The sequence below is a fragment of the Ambystoma mexicanum genome, chromosome 2q (assembly GCF_040938575.1).
Source record: "Ambystoma mexicanum isolate Mex_15411 chromosome 2q, UKY_AmexF1_1, whole genome shotgun sequence".
Lineage (NCBI taxonomy): Eukaryota > Metazoa > Chordata > Amphibia > Caudata > Ambystomatidae > Ambystoma > Ambystoma mexicanum.
The window spans coordinates 433,293,886-433,306,729 of NC_090924.1; the positions used below are offsets into that span (position 1 = coordinate 433,293,886).

At 45.1% G+C, this 12,844-nt stretch overlaps 1 protein-coding gene across 2 annotated transcripts in view; it reads right to left on the minus strand.

Moving 5' to 3' along the window:
- The window catches only part of LOC138569474 (GATA-binding factor 1-B-like), a 200,195-nt gene that overhangs the window by 14,580 nt on the left and 172,771 nt on the right, over nt 1-12,844 (minus strand). For both annotated transcript variants that reach the window (XM_069647472.1, XM_069647473.1), the window contains exon 4: nt 3,604-3,749. In XM_069647472.1, coding sequence (XP_069503573.1) covers nt 3,604-3,749 — 146 coding nt within the window. The remainder of the gene's footprint in view (nt 1-3,603; nt 3,750-12,844) is intronic.

Consider the following 12,844-nt stretch of genomic DNA (forward strand, 5'->3'; position numbering starts at 1 on the left):
TGTGTTGTGGGTACGCCTGTGGGTGAGACCTGGGTGAATGGAGTGTGTGACGAATACGCATTCTATATTGTGGGTGTCTAGTATCTGGTGGTTGACACAATGACTGAGACAGCCCTGCCCGAAACCGGTATGAATGCAGTGTGGAGTGTTGAATGCCTCGGTACTTGTCCCAATACACATAACTTGTTGTGAGTGTCTGGAGAGGAGTGAATGGCCTGAATGCACTGTACACCTGATTGGTTGCCTGCCTGCCTGAATGCCCTTCGTAGTGATTGGATGCTTAAGTGTGACCCAGCTGAATGAATGGGAGATCAACAGTATATCTGGGGACCTCTCACCTCTAGGAATCGTGTTCAGAAGTGTTCAGAGCTGAAGTCCAAACTACAAAGAGTAACTGGAGTGAAACTGATGCTTGACCTTGAAGCCCTGCTGGAAGAGAAGAATTGCTGTTGCTCTCCTTCACAATCTGAAAGCTACTGTGTCTCCAAGGACTGACCCAGAGAGGACCTGGTAAGGCGCCCTCTTCCCGAGCTACGAGGGACCATCGTGCACCAGCTGACCTTTGCCAAAGCTCCCTGGTAGACAGACCTTCGACAGGCTGCCGACCCGATATGGGGACTGCTGCGGAACTCCAAGGAGAAGCACCCGGACTGTTGTCCGCCACTGTCGATGACCGTCGTCGCTGACCAGAGCCGCCGTGCTCCCGTTTGCCTAAGAACTCCCTTGATCCAAGGACGCTCTCGTCCGCATCATCGCTGCTGTATCCTGCCGGAGAAGGCCTGACCGTCGACGCGCCGAGGAGCATCCAACCGGTGGGTTTCCCACCACCCAAAGACCACAGAGACGCTGACGACTCGACGCCCTTGCTGGCCCACAGTTCTTCAAACTCTTTGCGGTCCAGAACTATCGACACCGAGGTGTCCCGCACGCCTCTTCCTTGCAGGACGTTTACGCTTCCCCGTCAACGAGCACTGCTAGGAAATACGCGGCCACTTCAACGTCGTAGCTCGACCTGTTCTCCGTCGGACGTTCGACGACCCGTGACTCCTGCCTTAAAGGGAGGGCACTCCAGAAGGGCTGTCGATTTCCAGACGAGGAACGCTACAACGCCAAGGTACTTTGGGGTTGCAGAACTATTGGAAAGTCTAGTGTGAACAATATATGGACTGGGCTTGCGATACATCTTTGATTTACAGGTTGCCCAGGTGGGGGGATCTCCACACAGAACTGTGTCTAGGTATCGGGGCCAGTATTCTGCCAGTTGTTCAACCATCTTGCTTTCCTTCCTCTCTCTACCGCTGGTTTCCTCTTTATTTTGATCTGTGTGTCATTCTGACCGTATGCACTTTAATGAGATCTGATAAAGTTAGTGGTACAACTTTAGAACTGTATATATTCACCATTGTTGATTTTCGGAGTACAAAGTGAGTTATCGTGATAGTGTATGTGACCTCGAATATTAATTATATAAAGACTGTGTTTTAACCGATACAGTGTGCGGACATTCCTTTGTGGGTGCTTGTGGACTACACTGTACTTAAGAACCAGCCCGCATCCCCTCCTGAGAAGCTAGGCCTTGATTGCTCGACCACGTTTACCAATAATAGAGAATCTTGGCAGGCATCCTCTGTGCCCCTCCTCTACCATATAGAGAGCGGAAGTACAGACACCCCCCTCTAGTCTTTACAATGAGTGGAGCTGTTTGGGTTGGTTAAGGGCTGCTTAGCACGGCCTGACTGAGTATTTAGAACAATGAACTTATAAGTGATGAAGAGCACAGGCCTGTGATGAAATCCGGTATTATCAGATAGGCCAATGCCTCGGAAAGGCTGTCGCTGGCATGTGACTGACTCTGCCACAGCCTGACCAGCATTTGAGAAAGACAGGCTGTAGGGAAATCGCCTCAATTGCTGGCCTATGCTGGCCTCTTTCTGCCACGATTTTGGGAAAGCAAAACCGTTTATGTTCAACGATCACTTGTTCTATGATTTTGCTGATGCTGTTCAACATGGAGTCCTAGCCCCCTTTCCAAAATCCTCAAAGTCACAGGGCAAAGATGTTTTGCTGCTAATCTTTCCAGAAGGCCACTCTTTAAGCCCATGAGAGTATGGGCCTCATTCCGACTTTGGAGGTAACCACAACGCTATTTGTGGGCATGGTTGCCTCCAAAATCGTTCCGACTCCGGCCTGGTGAATGGAGTAATTACCGGTTCATTCCGAGGTCGGAGGGACCGGTAATTCCCCATTCCCATTTGAGCCCATATAGGGCTCAATGGTAAGGGGGAAGGCGGCAATAACGGTACCGTAAATTACGGTACCGTTATTGACCCCGGTGTCCCTTTGCGGGTCCCGTCCTTAACGCCTGCTAAAAGCAGGCTTTAAGGAAGGACCCGCAAAGGGAACTCGTAGTAGGGCGCAAAGGGATTACCGGCACTGGTGTCATTTCCGGTGCCCGGTATCCCTTTGCGCCCTACTTGTAATGAGGCCCTATGTCTTGGTAGACAGAATATTTGCTTTGCCCATTCCCACCACAGGTATTATTAAAATGCACCCTCTGCCATGGTTTCATGTGGCCCCGAGCTTCATGGGGTTAAACCCGACCTGGAATGTGGTGCTGCTGTGGCCAATGACTACTGAAAGGATTCTCCCTTCTCTCCTAACCCTGGCCAGATGCACCCCACCTCTTCCGAGATGTTGCTACGTCTGCTGCCACCACCGGGATGAACCCAGAAGCAGTTCCACCACATATTAACACCTCACTAATCCCCCCAGAATGCAAGTATTAGGAACTCATTGTTTTGTTAAAACCACCCCTTATGCGTAAGAACAGAGGTATCCAAACGTTAGTTTTCTTTTGTTGGCAATAATCGTATGACCCTTTTTATGAGGTGGTGTGCGCTTGGAATATTGTAAGCGCGGCCGCGGTTCTGTTATACTGAAGGGATCTGCGTCTGCATACTATCACAGATCTCTAAAGTAGGCACAGTAACTCCGTTATCCCCCTTGCTGGGATCAGTACCTGAACTGGCCTATTTTGATTGTACTTTGTTTTTTATCAGAGTTATTTTATTAGATTTCTTGCCCTCCCTTTCATGCAGTGTGTAAAAATGTGACCACGTCTGTGAGACAACTCCTTTATTTTCAAAGGCCACACTCCACTTAAAAGTTCCGCTGTAATCATTTTATGAATTGTTTGATTTATAGAAAATTCATGATTCTTAATCTGTATGATATGTCAGATACTTTTTATCTCCCACCCTCCAATATTCTTTCCTGATTTATATGGGCCCCCCTCTAGATTTCTTACCCCACTGAAAACACTGACCCTCCAAGTGTGTTCATTCCCTTACTTTCATTCCCTTACTTGAAGGATTCAGTGAGCTTGGCTAGAACCACTACCTAGCACCATCTTGAGTTTCTCCTAAGTGTGTTATGTGGAACCATCTTGAGTTTCTCCACGGTGTGTTATGTGGAACCATCTCGAGCTTCTCCTCGGTGTGTTATGGGGAATCCATGATGCCACCTTAGCCAGCTTGCCCTGATTATGTGTCAGATGGCAATACCTGACTCCCCCCCAAATCCTCCCCAATCTTGCCTCCTTACCAGTCGTTTTTTTGGCCGGATGAGAGGTCGGTTCTGTCCATTCATCTTATGGTATAGCCCGCAGGCATTGCACAAGTAGTGGCCAGTGCCGTCCCGACGCCAGAGCGGTGTGGCTGTGGCACCGCAGTTCACGCACTCCCGGGCCTCTGAGGGAAACACAAGCAAAGGTGTTAGTCTTAACTTGCACGGGTACAACCCAGCACTGCAAAAATATGTTTATAACCAGTGGATAAAGGGGGTCACGCTACCACTACCTATATCACTAGTGAGACCTCACTGTTGAATAATGTGAAAAAGAAAAATGGATCATCAGAGGTGGGAGGCTAGGGAGCGAGGAGGGGGCAATATTAGTTACACCGCAAATACTACTAGTAGAGACTCAAGAAAACAAAGCGTGCACACTGCAGGATAAAAAGGGCTGCACTACAGGTGGGAGTAGTGCAGACCCATTTTCAGCTTCCATAGACTCCCAGTTTCTAAAATGGTTCACTTGTGCCTGATGGGGCCCAACACTGAGCGGATATCTTCTACAAAAGGGGCCCAGCAGCACACACAACTATGGTGTTTTAGTTAGATAATTCAAGTTAATTGATTTTCGTCCTTAAAAACGGAGAATAAAAACACCCTCCAGTTGTAGCACAAGTGAACATACCTGAAAACACAACTTGACATAGCCACACATTTTACCAGCTCTATTCGTGTCTTTGGCACAGAGATACTGTACCGATGTTAGCATCGGCCGACCATCAAATGTACAGGTTATAACACCACATGTATAAAAGCCAAATAACATAACATATGTATTCATATAGTCAATTTGATTTCAGATACATTATTGAAATACCAGTCAATTCAAAAACAACAGTTTCATTTATTTCCTCATGAGTGAGGCTTCGATGTACATTACCAAGGTATGTGCGCACTCAGGGTTATTGGCCTTTGGAAGATGCACCATAGCCTCTTGCCTGGACCTTGCACCAGGCACCATCAAGAATGGTCTTAAAGATCTGCTCTGCAAATTCAGTCAATCTGAACACAGGTGCACGCATATGTTTTATATTATCCTCCCCAGCAGTTGCACACGGACAACACTTGTCGTTCCCTTGCCACTTAACTACTTATAGGTTCTTGATTTAACTGGAAGTTGATTTAAGGGGGCTCGGATAATTAGTCTACTTAATCTTAGTGAAATAATCTCACTCAGACACTTAGAACCATCCCTTTGTGGTATTATCTCGCCAGGCAAATAAAATGACTGAGGTTTCCCGATTGATGAGCCATCTACCTTTATTTTAGGCTCTTTGACAATATTTTTCAACACTGTGTTTTGTTAGGGATATTGGCACTCGGGGGGTTGCTCTTGTAAGGTTTTGCCAATCCTATTTATGTAATTCCGTGAAGATAAGGATATTCGACGTGTACTTTAAATGTAGTGGGGCATTTGTAATCTCTGTCAATACAAGGTGCATGCTTGAGTTGTTTCCACATCCCATCTGTTTGCAAATGAAAAGTACAGGAGGAAGGATACCAGTGAGCTAATTGAGGCAAGGTTTGTCTCTTGCCTTAAGGCACATATCCAGGCGTCCATTGCAATACTCCCAGTATGTACCTTTTCGAATTTGCTCTGAAGTCATTCTAGTACCTCTGCCTTAGCTTTACCTCCATACGTCACTTACGTGCATAGGAATCGGTAAGACCATAGTCTGCTAGTCCTTATTACAAGCAAGAAAAGCCTCCCCACCGCCACTGTTTATAATGCACTTGTGCTAACCTGCTAGCTGCAGAGGTGGCTAATCACAGAACTCTGTCAAAATGGGGTTTCAAGACCCCAACCTGGCAAAAGTACCCGCAAATAAGTGTATGAGCTAAAACATTCAATCTTTTCTCACTCAGGGTACCATTGGCTTTTGAGTGGCCATGGTGCAGAATATTGGTTTTACTTTGACTGAAAGTCAGGTGTCTTTTGAGAAAATAATCATAGATACCCAATAACCTCAGCTACGAGTCTCTTGGAGTTAGATCCGGAATGGCAGAATCCTCCGCACAGAGGAGAGTATTGAAGGTCCTCCTATCCATTTTTAGCAGGACCCCTCCATATTCATGTTTTTTTTCAAAATCTGTCAAATGTAAGAAAAAGGCATAGGAGCCAAAGGACAGTCCTGGCATACTCCTATATTGGTAGGAAAGTTGTATGTAATGTTGCCCAAAGGCTTAGATCTTGCCAAAAAAACGGTATCCCTATGAACTATCTGTATGAGTAACAACAGAGCATTGTCCATGCCTGAATCCCCTAAGTGGGCCCGCAGGAATTTCCTGTCCAGTGAGTCAAATCAATAAAAGAAATGTGCAGGTAGATTGCCTGATCTTAATATATTTTATCTAGCTAGAGTTATAAGAGACACGGTGATCCATTGTTGACTCGCCTGTTCTGAATCCAGCTTGAAAACATGATATTAGAAAAATGTCTAATTTGCCACTGTCTTAAGCAGCATTTCCTTCGCACTTTACTTGAGACATCCACTAAAGTAATAGAACGATTACATATTGGATTATCCTTCTGTCCCAGTTTGTAAATTGAAATTATGAGACCCTTTGTCGAGGAATTAAGGACAGAAGACTGCACAAACGATGGTCTTCCACAACATTTCAAATATATCTGCCTCCCAAGTCTGGTCGGCACGTAATATGACGGAGGGGAGGGTATGAGGATCAGCCCACTTGCGCTGTTTGCTCCAGCTATAGATGCTGGTCACTATGATTTCTTTGGAAACATTGTTGTCCAGGCGATTGGTTGTTGGTTATCAGCAATAGGATTAATCCCTTATCTCAGGATAGGAGGACTAGTTACTCTTCCCCAATCCTGGGTTCCTTTGACCACTTATGACCTAAAGGTAGTATATACACTCAGCAACAATTCATTTCCTGAATGTATGTTCCCTTTTATATTTTTTAATAGCTGCTTGTACAACATTTCTGGTTCTCTCTGGAGGTCCAGATCCATGTTGGCCTGTTTTGCTGCACCATTGAGCTTCCACCTAGAACTCAACAGTCCTGATCAAACAATTCTGCACCTAGCTTGTTTGGTGGACCCATTTTAGGATAAAATGGATGAGTACTATGCATGGAAGCATGGGATAAATTATCAATGCATGTCTTGAAAAAGTTCTGTTAGCTACCCTACACTCCCTAACTTCCTCTTGATTCGTTTATACCTACAATAGTACTTAAGATAGAGGGATCATCTAATCCATGTGAAATAATAATTCTGCCCGCCCTGAGCACAGAATTTTGGCAATTATAGACTATAACAAACTGTGCACAACCAGAGGTTCATGATACCTCTAAGATCTTGGACAGATCCCTAAATCAACACAAACATTCCACATCACGTCATCCACAACACATCAGGCATCACATAATCAATGATTGAATGGGCTATCCTGCCTCGGAATTTGGCAATGGAAATCTCCAATCATTAACTTTGATATAGTCAAGCAGGTTTTGATAACCTTATTTATATCAGAGTCATCTTCAATTATATCTTCTGGGACAGCCCTTGGTTTTATACATCCATTTACTATCAAGAAGCCCTTATCACAGTGATATGATGCTGGCATTTAACTAAAACACATCCTGAACTATTATACACTACTCATGGGGTAAGAGAGTTCCTAATCACAATCAATACCCCACTCATATGGTGGTCTCTTTGACGTTTTACAGCATGTTGTTGTGTGATGACTAAGATCTCTAGTTCCTAATCCTTCCCTTCCCTTCCCACATTGCCCGAAAGCATGTCCAGGCCTGCTGTGTTTCATAATAAGATGGAGACATGTCTAGTCAATGCCTTTTTATTACATTCTAACCTGCTGAGTAATCCCTAAAGGCATTCATTTATAAACCTCGTTCTTGGCTGATTCAGAGATAGTAATGCCTTCTCTCATCATTTACTGTTCCTTTGTTTCCCTCATGAAACGGGCTATGGGCCTCATTACGAGTTCGAACGGTAGCCGTGCCTGCATTACAGGCACGACTGCCGCCGAACTCGCATCTGTCACCATCACCCGCGAATGGGCACTTACCGGCCCATTACGAGTTGAATGGGCCGTTAAGTGCCCATTCGCGGGTGGCGGTAATGCCGTGCTCCTCATCCCCATTCTGCCCCATAGGAATGGGGATGGGAGAGGGAGCAAACAACGGGCCATTACGAGATGGCTTGTTGTTTGCTCCCTCTTCCTCTCGCGGGACCCGGTAAGCACGCCTGGTTTTCCCAGGCATGCTTACCGTGTCCCGCGAGGGGAGCTCGTAATGTGGCGGAACGGGTTGAACGGCGCCGTCACCTTTTACGGCGCCGTTTAACTCGTTCTGCCAGGGTCGTAATGAGGCCCTATGTCTCTAAAATCAAGGTCCAATTGTGACCTTTGGATTTCCCCATTTGCTTGCATGGCACTCTTAGCTTACTTAACACACAATGGGCCTCATTCCGAGTATGACGGTCCGGAAACAAGAGTGCCGGTAATCTTACCGGCACCCTTGTTTCCGGACCATCACATTACGAGTCTGCCTGCAGGGCCGTATCGCCCTACCGTTCTGACCTTGCTGGGCGCATCGGTCCCGGTAGGAAGAGTCGTCACAGAAGCACCGTTGGCAACAGTGCCGGTGCTTCCATCTGCCCACTCCACGGGAATGGGAAATTACCGAATCTGATGTGACTCCCCGCTCTGCCGGAAATACCCCAAGGCACTTCCACTTTTTGCCCACTTTCTGGATAATAATCACTCATCCTTTTGGGGTGGGGATCAGAAATGTCCAACTGCTCTGGTCTTGGATGAGGGATCCTGGAGAAGCTATGAGGCTGCTCAGCTGATACAAAGGAATTAGGCACATTGCTCTTGTCATCACTGTTTTGGTCCATTAATACATGGAAGATATTCTTAGAATGTTTTAATTCTGTGACCCTTGGATGCTTTGTCTTATGCTAAGATCAAATTCAGTATGTTTGTCTCTATTGTCCTTGCTGATTTGGATTAATTGTTCATTAGACTTTCATCCGCCTGAGATGCTAACCCTGGAAGGAACTTGAAAGGGACATGGATATCTCATTGAATGGCTTTGCTGAGATTAGTAAATTCATGCTATCCTTAGTGGCCTTGTCAGAGTGCCTGCAGGATTCATCATCTGCTCCTTGGGTTACTTAGTCAGTATTTATTTGCAGGCTTTGCCGTTTCATGCCTACCAATGCTCTGTGGGAGGAGGTCAACTTATTGTGGCTCTGTGTCTCCTGGTGCCGATCTTGGAGGTGCCTTGAAAGGCGCCTCCCATAGAGCAGCATGCAAGACTTGCGGATTGGTCAAGCAACAGTGGTAAACTACATAATCCATAAAGTGCTTTTCTTTCACTGAGCATCTTCCGTTGTTTCCCAGGTAATTGACTACGCCAATAATTGTCAAGCAGGAGCAAGTGCATTGTTTGGTAGCAGACAGGGAGGGGCATTGCACTTGTTTTTGCCTTTGAATCCTTGGTCCTTTGGGACTCCATGGGAATGGGGATTTACCAGCATCTCTACCACCCGTAATATCATGGTAATACTGGGGTATCGGGCGGCTGAGATGGTACGGTAGTCCCCCGGTATTCCACTGGAATTACTGGGGGAATCGTAATGAAGCCCTAATGGCGTCTACCATTAGAGATGATACAATTTCCAATTGGAAGTCTTTTCCACAAGCATGTGCCCCCTGTCTGTTACACAGTCAAAAGGCAGACAGGACTTTCTAGGTTATGGTACTGGTGCAGAAGAAAATAATTTGGCCATGATGAGGGCTTCATTCTAAACCATTTCTTTTATCAGTTCCTATATCAGCTTCCTTACCTCTTAGCCACACAAGACCCTTTTAAAAGATGGTCAGAGGGAGACGCTAATGCCTTCGTTCCGTTCATGTATGAGTTCAGTTGCGCCAATTTCCTTTTGCATTTGCCTTGCACCGTCCCCTTTCACCAATCTTTATTATCCAACATATGCGTACCTGACCACTTTTTTGCTCAGTCCTTCTACGCTCACCAGTGACGTGATAGATGCTATCGCTAGACTTTTCTAAGTGTAGTTTTCCATCTACGCAGGTCTCAGTGGGCTCACAGATTGCTGATTAATCTGGATAAGGTAATCGTTAAAATACTGTGCATTATATGCATGGTGTAATACCAAATATTTACATCTACTGTACAGATTGTGGTTTGTAGTTTTGCATGTTAGAATAGATTTAATTAAACTAGTAAAAACCAATGAATAATTACATTTTCATAAAAAGGGCCAGATGTGCCCATGCATGGCTGTAAGGCTCATGTCGCTCCCGGCAATCAGCACTACTATGTTCAAGCTACACCTTCCAAGTTCCTTTATTCCTTTTTTGTTCCTCTAATCATGCTGATTGACCTATGCTGGTGCTCTTTTTGAGTGTTGGGTGACCATTTATTCTTTTTTGGCCTATGTGACAACAACGGTACACGCTGGGCTTGCAAGGTGAAAAGGAGAGGATTTAGGAGGGCTGATGGGGCCCCGGTTTAACATGCAGCACTATTAGATAAACTGATTGATGCCCTTTCTGAGCCCTCAATGACAGCGTTAGTTAAATGCACCTCCCATACTAATGACAAAGATGAAATATCACTCAGTAATGCTGCTGCGGACATGGCAGCCAAACAAGCAGCTTGTCGCCCAGTGCCTAATATTTCCGAATACCCAGTAATAGCACGGGACAAGAGCAGGTGGCAGGACCATACATGTCACTTCCAACAGCACAAATGATTGAATAACAATGCCGAGCACCAGGACGAAAAGGAGTTATGGCGGAAGCAAACGTGCACTCAATCCCCCACAGGTCTGTTGCGGTGACACGAAAGCACAGGCAAAGTTGTTATGCTGCACAAGCTTTTGCTGGTTGCATTCGACCAGTTGCATCATCCGGCTCATTTGTCAAAACAAAATATTGCTGCAGATATACAGGAGGACTGGTTTGTCCCAAATCTGCAGGACATGCTTACAGAAATGGTGATAAACTGCATTACATGTCAGACTTATAGTACTGGCCACACCCTTAAAATGATAAGAGGTGCACTGCCTCTCCCTACTGGGCCCTTCCGAGAGCTTCATATTGACAACGCCGATATGGGAGAGCGGTGCAATGGGAGTAGGTATCTAATAGTGGTGGTGTGCCCCTTCTCCCGGTGGGTCGAGGCATGTCCTTGTGCACATCCAGATGCTAGGTGTGCTGCAAAGGTTTTGTTTAGAGAAGTGTTTCCACGCTGGGGTGTGTGCGATGTGCTGCAGTCAGACAGTGGCACCCATTTCTTTAATTAACTTTTTAAGGAAGTGACCGCATTATTGGGCAGTAAGCATCAGATGTGCACAATTTACCCCCTCCAGGCCAACGGAATTGTGGAGAGTATCAATGGATTACTCAAGGCCAAGCTGTCAATGCTGTGTGCCACTCTGCAAAGAAATTGGGTGAACTACCTCCCTCTTGCCTTATTTAGTTTGCACGCGCAGCCCTGTAAGCATCATCACTTATCACCATATGAGGTGGTAACTGACTGGCAAATGCATACACCTCTATCTGCTGTCAGAAAGGCTTCTGATGCTCACAGGGCAGCGTCCTTTCTGGGTGAAGAATTTAGGGATTACTTGACTGTTTTAACTAGATCAATAAAATGTATTTCTCAACAGATAGCACCACAGTGATCTGAAGAAACAACCAGCGGTGCAACTGCTTAAACAACATCACATCCTCTGCAACTGTTCCCTGGAGACCTTGTGTTCGTTAGGGGCTTTGCGCGCAGGTGGAGTGAGCCAAGGTATAGCGCCCCTTTTACTGTCTTGTATGCCACTCCATTTGCAGTGAAGGCCCGAGAACTGCGATATTGGATACACCTTTCAGATGTCCAAAAGGCTCCAAATGCGGCACCCCCACAAGTGAACACAACAGTGCTACATGAGTAATGCTTAAAGAAAAGTGTGCTTGAACATAAACCACTTTTATCAGTTGTACATATGTTTATGAAACGAAGTTGGACTTTTATCAATCGGTTAGTTTAACTGAACATCATTTTTGGTTTTACATTTTATCTTTTGGTTTTCAATTGTTCGATTATTATTTTTGTCCTAGTTGGACCATGAAGATACAAGTGCTTTTTAATGCCCATGGTGCTATTGTACAATGTGATGCTAAAAAGAGATTTTATAGTAACACATTTTTATCTACATATATGTGTGTGATGTATGTTATGCTGAAAATATTTTGCATTTTTATGTTTGTATTAGGATTATATTTAGTATGTCATTTTATATGATTGCAATTTATAAAAGGGGGGATATTCGAAGATGGTGTACCATGGGTGGGTGTACATATCAGAATGGGAACAATAACACAAATGATAACACAATATTAGGTGGTGACATTAATATACCAACAAATGTTAATATATTGCCAGATGCAAAGTTATATGCGCCATATGACAGAATATCAAAACACTTTAAAAGGAAGATCAGGAGTAGGAAGTATGATGAGTATAGAGGATTAGGCTTAGACATGATAGAGGATGTGCACCACCGAGAAATTAGTAATAGTTGGTATGCGGACATGAGTTCGGTGGGGAAACAGAGGGTAAAGGGGAGTTGTTATATTTTCTCCTTAATATGACACACATCGGGAGCCCCCAAGGTATTAATATCACAAGAAGTTCCACTTTTGGACGCTCAATGTCTTGTTAATCTAGCACTAGGTAGGTTGCGCTGCACATTCCAGGCGCACAGCATACAACTTGTATTGATAGATCCACATGAACAACAATGTGCCCGTTATTCCAAATGCATGCAGTGCTTACAAAGACCATATATGCAGCTAACAGGAGTGAGTTTCGTGGCCAATCGATGGGAAGAGACTGTGATAAGTTGCATGACAGGGGGCTCATCAGAAAAAAGAAAGATGTGGTCCAGAGGCTAAACAAAGTATTCAAGATTACTGGGGCAAGCATGTGGCAAAGCCAACATCGATTGAAGCAAAGGAAAAGTCGTGAAAGTGCAGAAACAAGAACAATATCAACTGCGCTTCTATAATACAGGCGATGTCTCTGTGGGTACCAATGACAAGTGCAATGTGACAAACATTCCAGATCTCAAAAAAAGGACTCCAACAGTAATGGGCATGTACTGGGTCTGTGGCCTGCATGTGTTTCTGTACCTCCCGCT